The 24,172-nt window shown below is 49.1% G+C and overlaps 1 protein-coding gene across 1 annotated transcript in view; it reads right to left on the bottom strand.

Annotated features, from left to right (window-relative positions):
• Positions 1-17,140: 17,140 nt before the first annotated feature.
• DISC1 (DISC1 scaffold protein) overlaps positions 17,141-24,172 on the bottom strand; it is a 274,150-nt gene continuing 267,118 nt past the window's right edge. The window contains exons 11-12 of the mRNA XM_054576751.1: positions 20,571-20,737; positions 17,141-17,504 (exon numbers count right to left, since the gene is read on the bottom strand). Of these exons, the coding sequence (XP_054432726.1) occupies positions 20,595-20,737 (143 nt within the window). The 3' untranslated portion in view covers positions 17,141-17,504; positions 20,571-20,594. The remainder of the gene's footprint in view (positions 17,505-20,570; positions 20,738-24,172) is intronic.

The following is a 24,172-nucleotide window of genomic DNA, read 5'->3' as shown; positions in this document are numbered from 1 at the left end:
AAGGGAGAGAGAGAGAAACATCCATCAGTTCTCTCTCAAACCCACAACCAAGGTATGTGCCCTGACCGGGAATTGAACCCACAACCTTCCAGTGTACAGGATAGCGCTCCAACCAACAGAGCCACCTTGGCCAGGGTTTCTATTACTCTCGTTTATGGCCCAGGACAAGTGGGAGAAGATCCCTGGTGTCTGCACGTGCATGTCAGAGATCCCGGGATTACACAGGTCAGTCCCGGGAAGTAGCCGTGGGCCCCCACCCCGGGCAGAGAGGGCGCGGACGCCTGGGCCAGGCGGCCTCTGGGCTCTGCCTGGAAGGAATCTCCGCACCGCTCATCCCGTGGCTCTCAGAAGCTGTCCCACGCAGGTCTGGGGTGAGGGCCCTGCGTCGGTGTGGGCACTGCGTGTGGCTCACTTTGGTGGGAGAGCTGGTGATGCTGAGAGTCTCCTGGGCCCTGCTGAGCCACGCAGGGTGGGGGCCCCCTCGGAGCCACAGCGCGTGGAGGGCCCCTTGTCCCACACGCTGGTCCAGGAGGAGGAAACTTGGAAGCCCCCGAGTTACCTGGCGCCACCGCGGTCCTCCCGCTTCAGCTCAGCTCCCGCCAGCAAGTCGGGCTCCCCAGCCGCTCCCTGCGCCTGGGTCAGGGCGGAGGGGAGGGGCGGCGATCCGAGAGGGGCGACCCCCAGGCTCCCGGGGACCTTGGCGGCTGCTGCGGCTCAACTAAAGCCGACGGGGCTCGAGTTAAGAACTAGATAGAACTTCCTGACTGGAAAGGTGAAAAGACATTAAAACTGGCTATGGAGTATCTTTCTCTGGAGATTTGAAAAAAACACATGTAGTTTAATCGGGGGAATGGTGTGAATGATAGTCCTGCCCAAATTACTGAAGGCGCACTTGAAATCTCCCCCACTCTATTATTTCTACCCTCAGCGCCCCCCGGGGCTCCTGAGAAGGGGCTTGGGGCCGCCCAGGGCCCCGTTGCCAGCTCTGAGGGCGAGGCACTTCGGTGTCCAGGGAGCCCTGACTTCCTGCCATTGTGACAGTAAGAGGATTTTCATTTACTGTAAATTAAGCCACACAGACTGTTAATAACAGAGCATCTACAGGCTTGGCGTGTTCTAAAGCGAAGAAGGGAAGAGACGAGGTGGGGAGGGCGGATGTGTGTGTAAACGCGCATGAAATATGGGGTCTATAAAAGCTCCACAAGTCACACCAAAAACATCTTATGTTTTACCAAGCTTTAAACTGTTCAAAGCACTTCCTTATGTGTTCTTTTAAAAAAGTTATGCCTTTTGATGAACAGATCCTAAGATATGTAGTCTGCAGCGTGGGGCAAGGGGGTGTAGGAGCCTGAGGCCTCCAGTCACAAGCACCAGCTGGAGGAAACTCTTGGAACAGCCATCGGCCTGGGACCTCTCCGCCTTCTGCCTCTCCCACAACCCAGTGCGGCCCCACGCCTTCCCCTGAAGGGCTGCCGAGGCCAGGACAGCATTTCGGGGCCAGGCAGGCAGGGCAGGCTAGAGGGGGCTGCTGACATCAGAAGAGGCATGAGGTGCCACCTCGAACTTTCCAGAAAGGTGCGGGCGGCGGGGGCGAGCCCCACCCCTTCAAGGACTGCCATGAATAGCACTTATTAGAAATCGGCCGATTGGGCAAAAATATGCCTTGTGCAAACCGGGCCGGCCGGAGTCACCTTCCACCCCCTTCCATAGGCTCGCTCACGGGGACGCCCACGTGCACACACTTTCCGGCCTTGTGTCCTCCCAGAGACTCACCTGGCGGGACAGCTGGCGTGCTCTCAGGAGGGCGAGTGAGAATAGCACGGAGCAGATGCCAGCCACAGGAAAGGGCTGGGGGGGGACACGGAAGGGCACGCTGAGCCGGAGGGCGGGGGGGGGGGGCGCCTCAGAGGCTGCAGCGGCCACCCTGGAATGACGCCGGATCCAGGTCACGCACCAGCCTTCAGCCGGAGATCTCAGAGGGTGACAGGCTGTCACTTCCATCTTGGCTGTGGGAACGCATTAAGGGAAAAGACCTGGATGCGCTTGGCCAAGGCCAGTGAGTCACCTGACAGGAAAAGAACCCGGAGTCCCTGCTCTGAGCCCTGTGCGTTAGGTTGGTTCCGATGCCTGGGGGTCCAGACAGCACAGTGGGCCCACGCGCCCCTACCTGGGGCGCCCCCGTGAACTCTGCCTTCCACTCGTAACGAATCACACGCTACAGGAAAGGAGGCCGCTAGTCAAGGACTTTGCCCTCAGCCGTGTTAAATTTATAACAATCTTTGTGAAAACAGAGCCAACCAGATTGTTAAATTTGCAGCTACCAAAAGCTCAGGAAGAGGGCTCATTTCTTGGATAACAGAAGTGTATTGGAAAACTTTCTAAAAGCGGCACTGAAGGACCCAAACAGTAACATGATAAAATTAAAAAGGAATCCATAGACATCATAGACTTGGGTTCTGAACATCAGCCACAGCTGGAACGGGACATAAGAAACCAATAAAGCCATCTCTGTGGAAAGGATCTGGGGTGCTGAGTTGACTCCAAAGTTCAGAGGAAAACTTCCCCAAAATGCCAATGCGACTAAAGGCACGTTCACTGGCATATGGTCATGTAGTCATAGAAAACACTGGTGGCCTTAGAGGTCATCTGAGCCTCCCTCGTCATCACTGATGGGACCGAAGACTTTAGCGGCTACAGGGAGGAGCAGACAGAAGGGATACGTACTTTGATATCTCCGGCATTAGGTGCTGATGACCTTGGACACCCACCTGAGTCCATGGGAAGTTGCTGCCTGGAGGACTGATTTGGGGAAGGACTCTGAATCCTCGTCCAGGCTCTGCAGAAAGGGGGCCTGTGACAGCAGAGTGACCCTGCCACGGCCCCGAGAGGGAGCCAGGGAGCCGGGTACCAGTGCAGGCACTTGGCGCCAGCCCCGTGCCGCGGGGAGCGCGCCTCTGCAGGTGAGCTCCCGCTGTAACACCTGCAGCCTCTGCCTGGGGCTCCTCCTGGCCCGCACCTGGGGCTGCCCGGGTGCCTTCCGGTAAATCCCTCTGCTGCGGAGGGCCGACGGGCAAGCATCTCTAATTCCGCGCCCCTCGCAGGGGACTAGCCTGAGGTGGGCGCTGCACTCTCGCCCAGCGGTGGCCAACAGAATCAAGTCCCCGTGGCCCGTGGCAGTGACCTGCTCAGCAGTGGACCCGTGACTGAATTCCTTTCTTATCTCTCACCTCCGCACCCCTACAGGTGCTTCCTGGAATCACCTCCCACATAAACTCCATTCAAATCCTTATCTCGGGATCTGCTTCTGGGGCGCTGACCTTCTGGGAGCCAGCCATCCCCATAGAACAAAGGAAATGAGAGCGCCAGTCAAGTGCTGAGCACCGGAGAACGGGCCGGCCAGGACGAACCTGAGGACAGAGAGCCGGATGGGGGCGGGGGTGTCTGTGGTCTCCCAGCCCATGAGGAAGAGCTCAGAGAGAAAAGGCTGTTGGAACTGAAAAATAGAAAGGGCAGATCTGCTGTGATCGGGAGGTAGCTTAGTGCTGAGGTTATAAACACCGACTTTGCCTTCACGGTCTTTGGTGTACAGACCAGATCTGCCACCTACTAGATGTGTGATCTTGGATAGGTTTTATTACTGTTACTCAGCTTCTCTAAAGCTGTGCCTATAATGTAAGAACTGTAATAATGTCTCGCTCTTAGCGTGACTTTGTGAGCTCAATGGGGTAAAGCCCAACCTACAATAAGTACAAAATGAACACTTCATATAAGAAAAACAAGACGTCTGTTTTGGCTCTGGAAGGCGGTGCTGGAGCCTGAGTTATGGTCGTGAAGGTGGTCAGAGGCTGGTGCGAATGATCAGGGGTGATCATCAATTTCAGATCATACTAATAATCTGTGTTGTCTGGGGGTGAAATCAGCTTCCTTATGAGTAGCCAGGAGGAGGACCGAGTTGGCTGCGGCCAAGGTTGGAGTAGCCGACCCATAAGGGCCAAGATCCTAACTGCCCCCTTCCTGCTCCTGTCCCCAGCCCACATCTCTCTTTCCCCAGCTTTCCTCGTGACCTGCTCCCCTTCCCCCTAAAGCCCTAGATTGTTTAAAATCCCCGGGACTCCTTTGTTTTCCTTCTTTATGAACATGCTGCCTGCAAATGCCCGTCTCAAGAAGCTGATCTGGTGTCCCGTGGAAACAGCGCTTCCTTCCCCCTCAGCCCTCCGCCCAGGGGGCGTTGGAGCGCAGCCCCGAGGCCGGTCGCCCAGCAGCACAGTTTCAGGGGGGCATATGCAGGAGGCAGGCCACCCCCAAGTGTTCAGGAAAGGAGCTGAAGGAGGACTTCCTTTCTCCACTGATCTGGTCTCAAACAAAACGTCCATGAACAACTTGCGTGGCAGGTTTCAACACAACCAGTGTCAGGTGTCACCCAGGGTGGGACCCAGCCATCAGGGTTGTGGCACCAACAGGAATTCGCCTCCCTTCCTTACCCGCCATGCAGTCTGCCTTCATCACAGCCCCGCTCCCGCACTGGAAGGAAGGGATGATAGGGCTTTAGGCTGGTTATTGTCGATCTACAGAGACCAGTGGGGGACTCTAGCCTGCCAAGACTTAGTCCAGCTCAAGGTCACGGCAAAACGGGGCCAGAGCTATGTGGGACCCAAGGCTGGCCCCCGGAGATAGCTGGCTCTGTGGTTAGAGACGGTGTCCTGTTGGATGCGCCTGTTTCCGGGCAGCAGGAGAGCCTCGGCAGAGGCTGGAAGCAGAGACTCGACAAGGCAGCGCTGATCCTCCTCTGCGCGACCGTGACCCCCATTACAGGCAAGGGAGCTCTGGGGGACGATGCCGCATTGAAGAAAACGCTTCTCTTCCTCACTGTGGACCGCCACCGTGGACGCCGAGATGCAAGGCTGCGTGCTGTGAGCGGCAGGGCGCCCCAGAGGGTCCCAGGAAGGACGAGCAGACGGGAGGCCTCAGCAGCGAGCAGTGCTAAACCTGCAGTGACAAGGCCAAGGATTTTCCTGACAGTTTTACCGTCCTTCCTCACCTCCCCTGGTAGTACCTTCACCAAATGCTCAAAATTTGGGAGTTGCCTGCATCATTATCCTGAGGATGGAAGGCGGAAGGATCCTAACCCCGTGAGCGGGTAGTGGGACTTCTCCCGAAGAAGCGTGTGATTTGTAATAGTTTAGAGGACAGTGGCTCTCTTTCTACGAAAAGGGGAGAGGGCCGATTTTAATACAGGGGGAAGCCCCATAAAAACGGTAACTTCTTTACCTTCTCTCTGAGGCTCCAGGAATAGTTGTCATGAGAATCCAGCATAACGTTTAACTGTCATTCCCAGTCTCTGTCCCTAATCCGACACTTACACGTGCCCAGACATGCACAGGAGAAGGCCCGGGACTTACTGACGGGCAGTGAACTGCGCCCTCACCCCGCCCCCCGGGGCAGAGCTGGCCTCCACCCCCAGAGTCCCGGTGATGCCCAGTATTTCCACCCAAAACCGTGGTGTGCTTTTCCAACCATCTAACACTATCTTTATGTCTTTCAGGGGAGTTTCCAAGTTTTCCTCACATAGGTCTTAGACATTTCTTATTAAAATATACTTAGTTTATAGGTGTCTTATCATTTTGTAAATGAAGTCTTTGTTTTCATTATATCTTCTAGTCTGTGTTCTATTCTATTTCTGTATATTCTATTTTTCTGTATCCTATACTGTGTATAAAGACTGTATGATTTCTGAGATATTGTATACTTTTATTTTTAAGAAGTACCTATTTCTTTTGAGTTTTTAATCATAAATTTTGTCAAATGTCTTTTCAACAGATATGGACATATTTTTTCCCTCAGATCTAGTAATATGACAAATTACATTAATGCATTTAAAAACAATTAACCATCCTTGCATTCCTGTAGTAAGTCTTACTTGGTCCTAATGTGTTACTATATATTCTTGGAACTATTCTATGGTAATATATTTTTATGGGAACAAATATTATGAAGATTTTGCTATGTGAATTTATGCATAACACTAAAAATAAATTAAAAATGAATTAAATGATAATGCACAATATTTTTCTCCCTTTATGTGTTAAGTCATTATAATTTTCTCAAGATTACTTTTAGTGGCTCTTGAGTAATTTCAGCAAGCCCTTTGAGCTACATAAAATATAAATTTTGGGTTTTGCAGATTTGAGATATTCAATTAATCTCAGCAGTCTTTAACTACGTAACTCCTGCATTCAGTGTATATGGTAGCATATGGTAGTTGTTCTTGAAACTGATTAGGTTATTGATATCCAAGAGGATCCTTGAAAATGTCTGCATTTTCAGTCCCCAAAGTATTTCTTTCCCATTAAGAGAGGTCTTTCCCTTTAATCTTTTCATGAATCTAATGCATGAATTGGTGTATTTCTATTCTCTTTTAGGGAGAAAATTCACCTTACTTTTCAACTTTGCTGGCGTTATGTTGGCCCTTTGGCTGGTTCTTTCTCCTCCTCTTTTCTCTTCTTCATATGCTAATATGGTCAGTTATTGTGTATTTCACAAATACTCCCCGCTGTGCCGTACTTACTGCCCACTTCCACGGGACTGTGTGCTTCTGATGAGAGAGCAGCATCCATCCCACCCCATTGACATTGGACTTGGCCCTGCGATGTGATTGGGCCAATGGAACATAAGTAGAAGTGTTCAGAGCTGCTACAAGGTTCATAACTTATACAAGCACCCAAATGGTGTTACCTTCCTGGGAAGCTTTTTATTTTTTCTAGGGATACTTCTATAAAGCAAAACATTTTTGAAACTATTCTTTTGGAATTGCCTTCAGAATCATTTTTTAAAATCTTTATGATTTCAGATCTTCACGTGTGTTGGGGGGTTGAGATTTTATTTATTTACATTTAGAGAGGGAGGAGGGAGGAAGAAAGCGAGGGAGAGAAACATTGATGTGCAAAAGAAAAATATCGATCTGTTGCCTCTTGCATGACTTGGCCCATAACCCAAGGATGTACCATGACTGGGAATCAAACCAGCAACCTTTCAGTTTGCAGGACGATGCCCAACCCACTGAGCCACACCAGTCAGGGCAGATCTTTGTGTTTTTGAAGGCATACTTTCTCTTTGAGAAAACCTAAAATCAACCACAATCCTATACATTGCAGCGGTTACGAGCATGAGCTCAGTCCAGAGTAAACTCTGCTCTTCAGTTTCTGGAGCAGCCCACCAAGGGGAATCGCCTGTGAGTGGGAGCCATCACGGTGCTGGGTGCTCGTGGCAACTAGCATTCATTCCCATCTCTTTACTGTGTCACAGGAAAGAACTGCATTGCCCAGGCTGCCTCTGGGCATCTGCACGGAACAAAATGTCCTCATGTGAAATTTGGAGGGGGAGGCTGACTCCGTGTCACTTCCCTGGTGGTGTGCAACCATGCATGACGTGTCGGGGTGAGGCACTCAGAGGTTGTGCAGTGGCGCCATGCACGCCGCCTACACGCACTCACCTTTGGGAAGTAGGTGGATTATGACCGTGGGAGGTGTCTTGCAGTTTCCTAACATGAACTGTGGCAGCCATAGCAATTCTTGATTCCCTGACCCCCGGTGGTGAACTTGGAAGCTAGTGGTGGCCTTCCATGACTTTCTCTCCTCTAGCCCTTCTAATGGCTAATTTCTTCTATTAAATCCCAAGCTGCTTAGAATACTCTGTTTTTCCAGCTGAACCCTAACTGATTTACCATTAAATTGCCGAATAAATTGAAAAATATAATGCATTTTAAATGTTTATGATGTTGTCCCAAAATATGCCATAGGTATTATAACTCTTAGGAAGGTGAATCAAGATTGGCATTATGGTCTTAAGTCAAAAAGTAGGGGTGATTGTCTCGGTGAGATCAGTACCCACACATAGCATAGAAATTGGATCTGAAGACGATTCACAAAGAGGAAATAGGCCCACTGAAGCAAGACTGTCACTCCTTGGAAACATTGTCTTTTGAAGAACAATAGTAGCTTGGATGGGTAAGTTTTGATATATCGGTCATTATATAATTCATTATTTTTTATCACGCTCTGCTCCGATCTCCCTTCTGTGCTAGGGAACATGGCAGCTATGGACCAGCGGCAGGAAGGGACCTCCTGCCGCCACCGCTTCTACTGTGTTTCCTCCTCCTCCTCCTCCAACCCCAGGAGAATGGAACTGACCGGTATCGTTTTATACTTTCCATGATTATTGTCCTTAGACTCAACAACCCCAGACAGAAACCCATCCATCACTTGCACCGTGGGAGGAATTTACTTTGCTCATGTTTGATGTATATTCGGGCTTCCTAGATAATGAGGAAAAAGTTGGGGAGTGGAGTTGGCCTGATGAAAGATCGATTAGGCGATGGTATATCCGTAAACACGGAGCACCAGACACATCCAATTGCATCAAAGGACTGAGCACCTGGGTTTACAAATTGAGGTGCCTAAAGGGAGAGGAAGTATTGTAGGGAGAACGAGTACCCTGAATATGACCTTTGAGGAGGTTGTAGTCTTGTTGAAGAACCAGTTAAACAATTTATCAATGAACAGCGGGGCTCTCATCAGCGCCTACTGCTTGAAGGGTTGCCTAAGATAATTTGGGCGTGTAAATCACAAGCTGTTGATGGTCTGCATGTACTTAAATATTGTGTAATATAGAAAAAGAGATGATGACCTGTATGTGCAATAGCTAAAAGGTGCTATCTTTTAATCAAAAGACAACATGAAAAGGGAAAGAAGGTGTTTTTATTTTCTGGTAACATTGCTCTTTTTGGATATCTGGCCAAGGGAACCCAATATATCCTTATATGTAGTGATCTATAAGTTTAAAAAGTATCTGTAGAAAAGGAATAATACTAACTACTTTGCAAGGTTGTTAGGATTAAGGTTATTTATGCAAATCACTTGGAAGGTCACCGACCTTAGGTTCCACGCCATCCACTGAGCCACGTTGCTACTGTTCTCACAAAAACTCCTCTCAACGGTTGGCAATTCCTGCAGTCTCCCAAGGCTTCCTCTCTTATTCTTCTGTTGGACTTCTCTCCCTTTTAAATAGTCCTCTGTCCCTACTTGGTGTTACACAGTTTTATGGCTTTTAATATCATCTGTGACTCGCCAACCCAATTTAAACTCTTACTGCCTACTCGACATCCCCACTTGCATGTCTAATTAACATCTCAACTCAACACAGCCAAAATACTTATACCCTGTCGGCTCCTCCACATCCCTCCCCCAACACCACACACACACACACACACACACATACACAGACACGCCATACCCTCTCCCCGACCCAGGACTTCTCTATTTTAGCAAATGATTACCCACTTGCTCCAGTCCAAAATTCAGGGCTCACACTTGATTGCTTTTCTTCCTTCGCACTCAATTTAGGTCAGTGAAGACCTGGATTCAAAGCTAAGAGCACAACCATGGGCAAAGGCCCATATGAAAATAGAGGGAAAGTTGAGAATGGTGAGTAGTTAGAAAAGCAATTGGAAGAAGGTAGTTCAAGATGAGTTTGGAAGAACAGTTTGATTATAGACAATGATCCTCCTTGAATAAAAACTCTATTCTTTGGGCAATAGCAAGTCACTGAAAGAAGTTGAGCCGGATCTGACTGATCATTGGTTTAGGAATGAACTTTGACCATGAATTTCAATTATGAGAAATTAGGGACAGAGAAACCAATTAGAAAACTGTAGCAATAGTTCGTGTAAGTATGACAAGCAGCTGAACTAGACAGCAGAGAGAATGGGAGAGATATAAAAACTCACAGTGCTCCAAGCAATAAGACTAGTCTGACTGGATGCGGGGTGAGGGAGAGGGAGGAACAGAAGGTACTGTATTTTGCCATGAATACGGTGCACTGCCTTGAGGGAAAAATAAGGATGTGCATTATACATGTGTAGTACTAATTCTATATCTATATAAATGCTTTTAATTCTTTTATTCATGCTTGCCTATGCATTAAAAGTGTAACTCTAAACAACAATAACAGTATCTGTATGCAAAATAATTCCCTGGAATACGATAATCAGTTTGCTTCTAAATACAAATAAATAAATAATTGAATTAAAAAAATAAAGTGAAAGCTTTTTTCCTGAAAGTTTGGGCCCAAAATATGGGTGTGTGTTATACTCAGGAGCACACGATACATGGGAGCGCACTATATACACATGGCAGGATATGGTAGTTGCAGGGGTTCCAGGCAGTGTTTCTTGGCAATGGAAATGCCAGGAACTGAGGTAAAGAACAGCTGACAGTAGGTAAATTTTTAGAAGGAAAAAAAAAATGAAGTTGGTTTTAGACAAGTTGAGTTTGAGATACCTGTAATACAGTGATGGAAATTTCCAGCAGAATCTGAAGCTCAGAAGGAAGGGCAAAACCAGGGAATTGTTTGAGAATACTGACCATTTTGGGAACAATCACTATAAAGGTGATGTTACATTTGTTGGAGCAGATGAAATTGCCGAGTGAGAAAGAAGAGCTGAGGACAGGGCCTTGGAGCCTCCGTCTTTTCAGCACAAGAAAGAACAGCCTTGCAGAAAGACTGAGGTGGGGGAAGGTCAGCGGGGAATGTAGGGTCATGGAATCGGAGAGAGAGGGTGGTTCAACAAGGAGCAGGCTCATTTCAACACTGGCCGTTGCTACCAAAACGCAGAGCAGAATGAGGGCAGAGAAAACGCTGCCGGATTTGGCAGATCACCTGCAAGGAGCGTTTCAATGAACTGGTGGGAGCAGAAGCCGCGCCGCATGGCCACAGAACAAGCGATATGAGCGTGTGATGACCCAGAAAAGCCCTAAGGAGCCGAGTCCTCATAAACCGTGACAGATGTTTGGGTGGTCGAGTTTCACCGCTCCCTCATCATCGTACGGGCGTCAGTGAATCTTTTCAGCCTCCCGTCCACGTGTATGACCGTTTGTTACGGGAAATGCACCTGTGATGACAGGTCTGTTCTGCTTTTCATCGTGGTTCAAAGCCAAAGCACAAATGTCATCCCAACAACAGCGTTGGGATGACACGGGGCATCCCACGTCTGTCCGGGGAAATGTCCAGGGAGTGAAAGCTTTTGGTCTGCGTGACATGAAAAATGCGTTTCCTTATTTGGGAAGTCTTTCAGCAGTTCAAGAAAATCCTTTGCTTCCTCTGCAGGAGCCGGGGGCCCCGTGATGGGGGGACGTCACTGCGGCGGAGCGAGTCGTATTCTCTCAACAGCACAACAAAGTGAAAAATAAGAACCAGAAGGGCTGAGCAAGGTTGTGGCAATATTCTTAGTGGCTCGGATTCACATTTGCCACAACCGCCATAAATGAACAGATAATTTAACACGAAAGAAGTTTAGCCAGAGGGAGGAAGGGAGCTGGGGTGGGCCAGGGTTTGGGGGGGCGGAACGTAAGTCAATGACTGAGTGTAGTCCCGTCCGCCCCAACCGAGCCGCTTTCAGTTGACCACGTGGCCGCTCCAGCCTGCCCCCAAGGGCACTTGCTCTAGGTCAACCCTTCCACTGGCCTGTGTCCTCCCCACCTTCGGAATCTACCCTGGGCTTCTAGCTCAGAATCTGGGGGTAGGAACCAGGCCCGATGCCTCCCGTTACCTGCCCGACAGCTCACTATTTGCCAATGGGACGCAAACGTGACAGGCATGCTGGAACCTCGCTGTGACTTCATGGACTAGCTGAGGAGGCTCCTCAACATGGAGACATTGCCAAGGCACATGTGCCTCGTCACATGAAAGGGCTCCGGACTTTCCCAGCAGAGAATATCCAGATGCCTTTCCCAAGCTCCCTCGCAGCGGAGCTCCTCCCTGGTGACGCTGTCTTCTCAGGCTTGGGAGAGACCATCTCTATGCCCGCCTTTAAACATCCAAACCCCACCTAGAAAGGTGGCACTTGGCGCGGGCCCCCTATGCTCCCCATTTTCCCGGGTGAAAAATCAATCAGACGTGGCTTTCTGTGCCTTACATGGGACATGCCATGGCATAAAGGGTTGTTTTCATTTTCTTTTCTCTCATTTGCATCCCTCTGGCCTCATGGTTACCTTCTTACTCTCTCCCATGTTTGGTAATTGTGCGTTGCGTTTTTTGCCGTCTTCATTGTTTTAACCATCCAGGTTCCTCCACGAGCATCTTTGCCCACAGCATGTACTGCCCACGCCGCTCCAGTTCTGCTCGTGTTCCTCTGTCAACGAGTTCCTACTCATCCTACTTGCAATGAATGGAGCTCCCCAGGCCGACGCAGCACCAGGCTCTTTCATCCCCATGAAGAAAAGCTGTGGCTGAGATTTTTATTTACTGAAGGCTCTCAGGGAAGCAGAGAAGTCTCTGTGTCCAGCTCCCCTGCCCTGTGGTTGTTCCAGGTGTGCTAGGAGCTGGATCCCCCACTGAACGTGGAGATGATACCCAGAAAGCCCAGTCCCAGCCTGGCCTCAATGTATGCAAATTAGGAGGGTACTTTAGAAGCACAACGATTTCACCCTGGAGCTCTCAATTGATCAGGAATTGCCTCTTTTCTTTCTCCTCTAGAGAGGAAATGCAAATAAATGAGGGGGGAGAGAGACTTAAACAATAATAGCCCCAAGCAGGGAGTATTGGTAAAAATTAGGGAAATAGGTTATTGAAGTTGGATGGAGGTGAGGAACAATGGTAAATCAAGGGGACAAGCATTGAAGGGCACTGCTGGGACATGTGTAAGGGTACAAACTTGCAAGGAGTAGTAACTAAGTCCTAGAGCTCTAGTGACAGAATACAGACTATGACAATATATTATAATCGTCAGACTTGCTAAGAGATTAGAGCCTAAAGGTTCCAGCCACTGACAGAAGTGCTAATTATCACTGCAATAGCTATCATAGTACACCATATAAACCTATCAAATTAGCATACACACCTTAAATTTACAGTGTCGTATGTCCAATATATTTCAGTTAAAAAATGTTGGAAAGCACCTTGGGGAAGGAGACCAAAAGTCAGGGTCTGAGACCTTGCCTAGGGGCTAAGGCTGTGAAACAGGCTGGGGACCAACCTGCAGGGCCTGGTCGGCTCACGGTCATCCCAAGCCAAGCTCGGGTGGGCGTGCAATTCTGCACTTGGCGAGGATGCAGTAGAAAACCCTTGGGTGTTTATGGGTATTTACCCCTTGGCTCTACTGGCTGAGGGGATGAAATGCAAGTTATCTAAAGTGCTTTCGACTTCCACCTTTCCTGTTCTCCTGCATGTCTGAGACCACCATGGAATTTGGGGGAAGAGGGTGGACTAAACCACAGATTGGGAACACTTTTTTTATATATACTAACAACAGCCATTGCCAAGTACAGCCCAGGAGGTGTTCCTTTTGGGATGGCACAGTGGTCTGGGCTGGGTTTCATTCCCCGAGGTTGATTCTCTTCACTCCCTAAACTCCCTATACAATTTTAAGTCCCTGTATATGTTGCTTTATTTTTTAGAAGCCTTTCATATACTCTGACCTCTTTGAGTTCTTCCACAATCCGGAGAGGCAGGCTTTATTATTATTGAGTTTGTTTTACAGGCGTTCGAGGATCAGGAAGACAAGCGGTCAGCCTAGGGTCACAAGGCTTGCAAGCAGAGCGACTTCAGTCTAGATCTTTGGTCTTTGAACCCTGGATCTGCGTGGCTCACATCCTTTATCTGGAGACAAAACAGCAAGGGCACAGACCAAGGGCACTGGCGACGGAGATCACAGGAACGTGCCTGCTCCACCGACACTGCTCACGTTGAATGGCAGGAACGGCCCCACTGTGACTCTCCCGATGCGGTTATTGTAGATGCATTCACGGCGGGAGGAGAACGCCACACGATCAATCAGGCCCATCGATACCTGGTGGGGAATCCCCTCCCCACAGAGGAATGAGCTCGTTATTCTCTCCCGTTCTCTCCCTAATACGAGATTCATTTCAACTGCGGCACCGTGTCTTACCTTTTGGTGTGGTCTCCCCACTCCTGGGAATACCTCCTGGAGACGTAATTCAGAGAAAGAAAAAGCTGTATGCACACACGTGTCATTGCAGCTTTATCTATAACGGCAAAACACTGCACAGATTTAACACCCAGTTATAGAGGAATATCTGAGTTATGGTAGATCAATTTGGTAGAGTAAATATTATGCAGCAATAAATACAATGATTATAATGATTACATTGCAAAGTGGAAAATAACACATATTAAACGTAAATAGCAGAATAAAAACATGCTGGCTACAGTTTATGTTTTCGTATGGTCAAAGGCTGGAAAAATTCAGATAGTGGGTTCTAGATGAATGTTCCCATAAATTTCCTTTGAAATGTTGTTCTTCCAAGTAAAAATTGTACCGGGAACACAAAATCATAAATAACTGTTGGTCAGCATTAGCTGAACTGCCGTTGTGGGTCTGTGTGTGTCTGGGTGTCCATATGTGCATGTGTATGTGTGGACATTGTCTAATAATGTATCATTTTCATTACTTGCCAGATGATGGTCACTAAGCTCTTTAACCTCTGTGCTCACAAATTCATCTGTCTATAGGAAGAGCAGTTTTTATAGGAGGACTTCCATAAATGTTTAACTGAATGAACAAATAGACAACGGGGAGGGCTCATGCCTGCTGATGGACCGGAGCTTTGTTTCAGACACTTTTCAAACTCTTGAAAAAGGGACAGTAATGTCAAAAAGTTCTTTCAGGTCACAGTGATAACGAGGGAGGCAAAGCCACCTTCCCATTGCCCTCACGCCGCTGTCTGTTATAACCTTCTATCTAAAGTGTAAAAATGTGTGTGACACGTACACTTAAAAGCGTACTTAACTGAATACATGGCAGATGCGACTCCATTGCCCCACTCCCCACTCTGCCCACACAACCAACCCAGGAGTTCCCTTGTCCTAGCGTTCAAAGGAAGGGGGCTTCGCCAAACACCCTCACCGGGACCGGAACTAGGACTCCCAGGAGGGCTGATTTTGGTACTAAACTACCAAACACAGTTGTTTAAGAAATGTCTTTGAAACAATAATTACAACGACAACGGTAATTAGTTTCCTTCAAGTCATTGGATCTTCATACGTCCTAGCTGCCAGGACGCTGTGAGCCCAGCGCCGTGCTGGGTGCATAGTGGCTGCTGAAGAGGGAGTGACTGCTGCCTGGGCATCCGGGAGACCTGGGCCTCTGCCCCGCTCTCCTCCCAGTGTCCATGATGATGGCTTTCGCTTAAAGAAGTTAATTTATGTTATTTTTTGAATAAGTAAATAGAAGTACTTGATACCAAATTTTTAGAAGAGGAAGGGTATACGGAAACAGTGAGTCTCCCGGCCACCTCCTCTCCTGTAATCACCTGGGTCCCTTTCCAGTCACATCTCTGCAGGCACCGGCACATGTGGAGGGAAAGATGCTTTAGCAACTTCAAAGCATCCCAGCCCTGGCTGGTGTGGCTCAGCGGATTGAGCACCGCCCTCCTAACCGAAGAGTCGCTGGCTCAATTCCCAGCCAGGGCACACGCCTGGGCTGTGGGCCAGGTCCCCAGGAGGGGGCACTCGAGAGGCAACCACACATTGCTGTTTCCCTCTCTTTCTCCCCACCCTCTAGAAATAAATAAATTTTAAAAAATAATTTTTTTTAAAAAAAGCACCCCACGGCATAAATGTATCCTGACAGTCTGCTATTGGAGAAAAGTCAGGCTGATTCCCATTTTGCTCTTGCAAACAACGGCACTGTTAAAGAATAAACTGAGGCATGCTAAACGTTTTAAGAGCTGATGTGAGCAAAAATCAGTTCAAACGGGGCAGTGCCAAACCGGAAGTGGTTAGGAGTGGCCCACTGACAGGGGCTGGGGAGAGATGTTCCTAGAGAAAAGGCAGAAGCAAAGCAAGGAAATGATTGGCTGGCTGCGGCTCTAAGTCCGGTTGGCTGTCTGTGACTGGTTGTCCTTAGGCTTCGATTTCATATAGTTGTAGGCATTTTTAGGCTCAGGTTTTGCTTTGCTTCCATCAGCCTCCCTGGCATTAGAGCCACCTCAGTCTAATGGCTCCCTTGTTTAATTAACTTAACAGAACAACGCACACCTGCAATTCTGCACGTGCGTGAGTGCATCTGTGGTTTACGTACCGAGATGAGGAATCGCCAGAGGAAGGAAGCAGGGAAAGGTTATTGGATATATCTAGACATCTGTGACTCAGCTGGGATCGAGCCCTATTTATAAACCAATTTACAGAGATTTGACAATTAATCGATGACTTCCTATCCAAACATCTAATGTCCTTCTATTTTATTAAACTCTTCTCTGGTGTCCTTTATCTTAAAATATTCCTCATCTAAGACTTAAACATTTTTAATTTAATCTTATTTCTAGTTTTTGCTTTTTATTTTTGTTATTTAAAAGAGCATTTTCTTACATTTTATCTACTGGTTATTTTTTCTGCATATAAAACCTATTGATTTTCATATACTGATTGTGTTAAATGTGTAAAAAAAAACTTCTGTTAATTCTCTCACACTTTCTAGCCTCCAGTTATGCCACCTGTAAATATTAATATATCTCCTCCTTTCCAAATTTAACCTTCATTTATTTTCTTGCCTGATTTAGCCAGTACCTCCAGTAGAATATTTCCAGCAGTGTTAGTGGGCACCTTTGGCTTGGCTTTTCCCCACATAATTGGTAGTGTTATTTTCAATCTCCTCAAACAAGGGGTCTAGAAGAGAAAATTACATTATTTTCTGATTGGTTGATATCTGAAAGTAAACACATACTCCATTTTAAAGCATTGCTTTATTAGAGATGTTTTGTGTGATATAAGTTACTGTACAATGAAACAAAAAGATGAGATGAATATACCTGACAAACTTTTTCTATTATCCTCCAGAAGACAAAAAAAAAAAAAAGGAAAAAATATTAAAGGTGCATCATGACTTGGATATCAGTTTTAATTTCATGTAACAAAAAGCCAACTTCATGAAGAAATAAATTATATGACAAAATCCAGAAATTACGTGAGGTGAGGATATTCAAAATGAAAGTATTAAATTGTGTATGCAAGACCCGGCATTGACCGAAGAGCACAGTGTTGCTTTCTCAGATGCTTTCTGGAAAACACCAGATGGGTGGGGATTTCCCAGAAAACCTGCCCAGTGTCAGGCAGCAGTGGTTGTCGCTGGCTCGGCTGTTGCAGCGGATGCGGAATGAGTGGCTGGTTGGGACGGGGTGGGAAGGTAGGCATGTTGAAGCCTGTCTGAGCCTAGACTTCATGGCCACAGAACAGCGGGGCCCACCTGGTTTCCCCAGGCTCGGTTTCTCCGACTCCCGAGGCAGGCTCCCAAGGTGACCATGTGCTTTTATGTGAGCAAATAAGCTCCATGGCTCGCAGTCCCGAAAAGACACTAAAGAGCACCAGTGGAGAGCATCCCTCCTGTCGCTGTAACGCTTGCTCCGCTGCGGACCAGCTCTGCGTCTGGGAGGAAGTCCATTGGTCTCCTAAGGCGCAGGGTCATCATCTACAAGCACCCACCTCCTAAGGTTGACCTAAGAATTAGAGGAGGAAATGATTATAAAGGCCTTAGGACAATCCCAGTACACACCTGTGAGCCCGTACCTGTTCCTGGGCGCGAGGAAACCAGGGTAACTGCAGAGGAAGGAAAGTTTCCAATCTTACATACCTATTTGGTTTGGGGAAAGATCATTTAAAAAAAATTTTTTTTGCTTATTTTTAGAGAGGGAGGAGGGAAGGAGAAAGGAGAGGGAGAGAAACACGGATGTGCAAAATGAACCTCCATCCGTTGCCTCTTGTCCACCCCCAACCGGGCCCCCCCCCAAGAACGTGTCCTGACCGGGAATCGAGCCGGCAACCTTTTGGTTTGTCGACTTGCCCAACACACTGAGCCACACCAGTTTCAGGAAGCTGGCAAGAGCTGGGATTGTTGCTGATTGGAAACGTGCCCGAAGTCGGGCTGGTGCAAGATAACTGGGCAGCGGTTGAAATGCCAGCATGTCACCTGGTGCGCAGTGGCACATATTGCTCATTCTCACACCATGCAACGGTGAGATCAGACTCTAAGCCACCATTTTCAATCCGCACTTTCACTTGTAGTCCTGGCTGTCTCTACAAAAGCTTAAACTTTTATTGTTCTTGTTGCTTTTCAATCCAAGCACTAGTTTCTTTTTATGTCGCCCTGACAAAAACTCCCCTGTATCATAGGTCGGGATACACGGTCCTGGGTCTTCCAGAGGCACAGCGGCCACAGAGAGAGGACTTGTCCTGAAAAGGCCGTGGGGCCGTGGCCTCTAGCTGGCTTCCCGGCTGCCGCGAGACCAGCAGAGACAGCAGAGGAGTTCAGCTAATGGCGGGGACAGCACTCGCCTGCCCGGTTCTCTCTCGTGGTCAGGCACCTCAGCTGGAAAAAGGACACACTAGCTGCTGGGGCAGCGGGAGAGGCCTTATTCGGGGCCCACTCAGTGCAGTGATTAGCCTCTAGGGCACCTCAAACACGCCATGGCCTCACGGAATGTTCGGGATGGTTTTGAATAACGCAAAACACCTGAGTTAGTGACTTGGAAGATGTCTTATGTCTGGGGGCTTTTTAAAACAACACATGGCAAAGGAAGGATTTGTTATTGGCACTGTGGTCCTTCCGGACTCTCCCAAGTTTTGTTTCCTGGAATTAATTCAAGGGTTCGAGGATGCTGAGTGCCACGTGACTAGTAACTAATAATTTTTAGATGTCATCATGAATAATCCAGGAATTTGGTCCATCGCAGGAAAACCAAGAATTCCTGGAACAAATTAATTTTACTTATTATTAAAATAAGAATATTTCCAGAAATACTCAAGAGAAAACTGTAGGAAACACAATCAGTGAAGTCAGAGACTGCATTTGCTTCGTTCCCCGGAGGCTGGCCAAGTGCTGGCATCCGCAGGGCGTGTCCAGACTGGGGACAGAGCAGTGCGCCGTGCGGGACTCTAGCAAAGCGCCAGCTGCCTTCTGGAAACGACAGCAGGACAGTAGGAAATGACAAAAGCTGTCTCGCGTCCACGGGTCTTCGTGAAGGCAGGAGCATCGCAAATCTTGTGAGCATAGGCACAGAAGGGCTCCAAAGGCAAAGAGTCGATGGTCTCCGAACTGTGGCAAGCACAGAAAGTCATCTCTCTGCCACAGTCGGAGTTCGGTCTCTAAGACACGCATTTACAAGCGGAGTGAATCAGGACTTGGCCACGCCTCCTGCAGAGAGCGCTGCACAGCACCAGCGTGGTGGGCTGCTAGGATTCAAGTGAAAACAATTCTACGACCCATTAAACTCGGAAGCATGGGGCTAGGCAAAATCGAGGCGTCTCTTCCCTATGCCTGCTCACAGACCAACGCGCCAATGTGCTCAGAAATTATGGCACAGCGCGTTTCCCAAACATCCTCAACCAAAGGGGTCTCCACGTTCGTGGGGCAGCTCTGAGAGGCTGCCCCCCCACCCCCAACCCCCGTGCACCGCGGGAGGTGCTGCCCAACGGAACTGCGCCTGCTGTGCAGCTGCCTCAGCAGGGAGGGGTTCTCATGCCCCCTAACCGAGCCCTGCGCTGCCTTCGTAGCGCTGCACTAGCTCAGTAAGCAGTGTAGTGGTGAGCACCGCGCTGTGTTAGTGAGCACCTGCACGGCCTGAGAGCTGCGCTGTCGCCACTGAGCACCACACCGTTTCAGCGGGCACCACGCTGTCTTCGTGCGCCCTGCGCATCCTCCGGGTCCTGCCAAGCACTGCGCTGCCTACGGGGAAGCGCGCTGCTCAGCTGCGCACCGTGCTGCCTGGCTGAGCCCCGCCCTGCACTGAAAGGTTCCGCACGAATGTCTTGACGCTGAAGGAAGCGGGCTCGGGAGGAAGGAAGGAGAGGCTCAAAGATCATACGCGTCGCCTGGTCCACTCCCGCTCCCTGATCGCTTCCTGCGCTCGCGGGTGGAGCATTTCAGAATGTCCCGATGGCACGTCAGGGGACAGGCTCTGCCAAAGGAAAATGGAAATGCCGCACATCCCTGACAGGCAGGCTTTTACCTGGGAGGTATCTCTTGGAATTTTTCATATGAATTCTGAGATTGCAGTGAATCACAGGAGCAGTAATGGGAAAAGTTGTTAATGCCTGATTCTGGGATTAATTAGCACCTTCCATAATGCACCTGGTGGACCATGGCACAGGTAAGGTGGGAGATATATTTATGTTTGGTTTCCTTTTTATAGGTTCTTAAATCAGGAGATATTTTAATTGCTGCGGAAAGCACGGTCGTACAGGAAAAGAGACAATTTTCCAGGACAACTCACCCCAACTTGTCTAAAGAGGATTGAGAAGAAAATATTTTCAAATCCTGGGCAGGGCGCTCCCATTATCGACATGGTAAAGGTGCCTCTGAGTGACACTTAGAAGGAGATGCAGCCGGGGTCCCCCCTGCACATTCGCCCTGCGGACCCCGTCTCAGCCCCAGGAGAGCGGGCCGGGGCCACCTTTGAGCTGGGAGACTGCGAGGCTCCGAGTCTCGGTCACCGACCTGGGCACGCGGGCGAGGCTGGGAAGCGCGAGCGGCCCCTGAGCATTCGCGAGCAGACATGGTCACTCACCCTCCTTCCCCTTCCCCGCACGCCTCAGGCCTGCGCGGCGCGGACACCAGCTGTCGCACAGGAAGCCACCGCTGCCTCCTTCTCTCCCGCCTCCTTGGCCGGCTGGAGCTGTGGGATCATGGCCTGCAGCGTCTCCTTCACCATCTGCAGCTCCCTCCTGAGACACTGTGCACCGCTGTTAAGGGACACGCAGGTGACAAGCAGCCCTCTGCAGCCTCCCGGGGGCCTGAGTCCCAGATGGAAGCGGATGGGCGCTGCCATCGGCTTGCAGCTTCACATTCTCCCAAACCGTAGGAATTAAATATTAATACAAATTTTACACTGCCTGTAAGAGTTATTGCAATTTCTACAAGGCCTGCGGTTATGTCTCAAGTGAGGTTTCAAGGAGGAAACAGAAGAGGCAGCCCTTGGACTGAGACACAGGGCCCCCAGGGCTGCTCCGTGATGTATGGGCTGTGTGACAGTAAGTCCTGCTGAGCCCCTCGCTGGGGCGAGGCCCCTGTTACAGCCACGCGCTCTGACAGCGCAAAGGCCAGAGGCTGGGCACCAGAGCCTCCTCGAGACATCCGGGATTTGGGGCCACCACAGGTCCACACTCAGAGTCATGAGTGATGGTCCCCGTTGGCCACCAGCCAGCCTTGTGGCCTTGTGTAAATCACTTTGAGCCTGAGTTTTCGCATGAAACAATGACTTTTGACCCCCTTTAGCTTCTAATCTGCTGCCATATGTTATTAAACTCTCAGGTACTTGTAAAATAGCCCTTCAGGGACTTGAAATTTGACAGAGGGCAGGGAACTTGCCTCATCTGGGTTAGTCTGTTTTCTTAAACCATTGGGTTCTTAGCTTCCTAATGTGCGGAGTTGCTTCCCAGGTAGAGAAAACAATCACCGAGAACTTAGCAAAGAATTATGTGAAATAAATAAGGCTCTTATTATCTTAAGAAATGGGCTGTCTTCGGGTGTTTGAGCTGGGGAACATCTAACCAGTGGTGGTTTTTCTCTCTGTTCCTCAGGACACTCTGCTTTTTCCTGTTGCACCTGCTGTCAGAACGACCCTAATGTGAACGCAGGGCACGGGTCGGGCTGGATTCTGCTAATTTAACAAGCAAACTAATCGAACTTCATCCAACAGGAACAAAGGGGAGACACAGAAATATCTGGCTACCATTTAAATACCACTAAGTCAGTCATCGTATGAGGTCAGTCCATTTCAGCATCACCAGATCAGATAAGGAGGAAACACAAAGCTTGGGAAAAAGGAGCTTGCAGAGATCCTGCCTCTAGCAGACTGTTTCTGCTACAATGTTTTTATTTAAGGACAATGTCGGGGCAATGTCAAGAGAAAAAAGACAACCTTAGGTTATGATGTACAAAGGTTTCTCTTAAAAAAAACAACAGAGGATCCTGGGAATTATGCAAATGAACCTCTCTTAAGCAAAATTGCTGAACCACCCTGAAAAGCTTTTGCCAGCGCTTCATCCTCTGGAGCTTCACCAGACTTCCTCATTTGTGTAATTTACATACATCTACTAGGATGGCTCACTCCTTGCACTTGAACTTGAGGGGAATGAGGGGAATGTTCAGGGGGTGCACAGAGGAAAGAATCTGATATTTTTTTCACAGCTTCATTTTCCTCCATTTCTCAGGACAGTTCCGCTACTACTTAGTGAAAACACATAGGACTTTATACAAGCCAAAGCATACGTGGTCCCAGACTGAACACCAAGCTGCAATTTAATCACAAAGTTATGCTACATTTATAAAGAGTACGCACAGAGCTTAAGCAGTTTACGAATCCTGACAAACGCCTAGAGTTAATTACCTTCGATACGCACCCTGGGACGACACGCCCCTATCGGCAATATGCTGAACGATGACAAAGGTTTTGAGAGAGAGAAACGGAACCAAAATGAGATGCTTCTTGAAGAACTCGTCAAACTCAGGCACTGGCAGAACACGTTGCAAGGGTTTTTAAAACGACAAGCCACAAAAGAAGACTAAGTCAGGCAACTAAAACGTCACTGCCCCTCACACAGCGCTCCAGGGACCCGCAAAGGAGGCCGGAGGCGAGGATTCCAGGGCGTGACCGCCTGCTCCCGCGAAGCGGCCCACTTAGCGCTTTAATCGTCTCACTGGTAAAATTGCAGTGTTGCGCCTTCGTCAAAGAAGTAGTTTTCTCTTGTGAGCACAGGGCCTTTTGCGAGGCAGCAGGAGGTTCAAGGTTAGTTCACTAACGTAGCCGAGTAGCGAACGCCTTCAGCTCTCACCAGGGCTGGGCGTCAGAACTTCCAGAAGCCTCCTTCAGCGGGCCCCTGGGGCGATCCTCGTCAAAACGATCAAAAGAACCAACCTGCCTGTATTTCCAAAACATTTTAAATACACTGAAATGGAAGAGAAAACAGGATGAAATGTGAAATGGGTTGAGGGAGGGAGTTGCAGAACAATTTGTATGAAAAGACCCTAACTTTGCCAGAGAGAGAAAGAGAGAAATGTACGTTGTTTCGAGCCAGCGCAGCGCCTTAGAGAGACCGAGCGGAGAACTTGCAGGCACTGACCCTGGCAGGGAGACGCAGCCTCTTTTTCAAGCTTGTCACCTTCACCACGGACATGCGTCTTCTCACAGTCAGGTCAATGACTCTCTAAAAGAAACCGCTTGGAACATTCGCCATAAGCCGTTGGGGAAATGAAAGCACAGGCCTCCTCGTCCTTCCCCTCCCTCCTGCAAGCAGTCGAACATTTCCCGGGTCCCTCCTGTGTGCTGAGAGGGACCTGGATGTGGGCAGCGCAGGAGTCCCCAGGTCCCTGCCATCGTGGAGCTCCGGTGCCCGCCAGGGGAGCCCAAGACATGCAACGCGGCCGTGCGCGGGGAGGGGCCGCAGCGCGAGAGCCGCGGGAGGCCGGAGCCCGGTGGGAGGAGCGCGCTGCAGCTTTCACGGGTAGGGGGGCAGGGCCCCGGCGAAAGCGGGGCGCTGAGGGGCTGTCGCCATCACTCGGACAGAAAGTCCACCGTCTGGGCCCAGGCAGCGGCGGTGCGTGAGGTGAGAGGCGGTCGGACTCCGGGTGTTTTGAGGTGTGAGCCAGCAGCACGTGGCGACGGACTGGATATGCACTGCGAGAGCAGGAAACGGCCTCGAGAACGATTCCCAGATTTTAAATCTAAGCCATGACCTGGAAAAACACACTTGCCATTTATCGAGACGGAGAAGGCTGGGAACGAGTTGGGTTTTCTGAGTGTGGGGAGGAATTGGATTTTGGACGTGTCAAGTTGGGAAAGGCTATTTGTCAGCCAAGTGATGTTGAGCAGGAAGCAGACAGGAAGCCGAGGTTGGGGAGAGATCCAGGCTGCAGAAAGGCACTTACAGGTTATATAGAAGGATATATTTTTAAAAATATTTTCCTAACATGTTCTCACTGTGTCTCATTTGATACATCTTACCAAAATCTTAAGCCTACTAAGTAGTAGAGTAGGACTAGGATCAGACTTTCTAACTGCTATTCCAATGAGCTCATGGTTGAAGCCCATTGACGTATTTGACCTTGACTTTTGCCCAGGAGCCAAGCGAATACAGTAACTCCACATCAGAACGCCAGGTGTACGCACTA

The sequence above is a fragment of the Pteronotus mesoamericanus genome, unplaced genomic scaffold (assembly GCF_021234165.1).
Source record: "Pteronotus mesoamericanus isolate MK-2021 breed Mesoamerican mustached bat unplaced genomic scaffold, CSHL_Meso_final contig_347, whole genome shotgun sequence".
Lineage (NCBI taxonomy): Eukaryota > Metazoa > Chordata > Mammalia > Chiroptera > Mormoopidae > Pteronotus > Pteronotus mesoamericanus.
The sequence above is the reverse complement of the archived record's forward strand: the minus strand, read 5'-3'. Positions and strand labels throughout refer to the sequence as shown.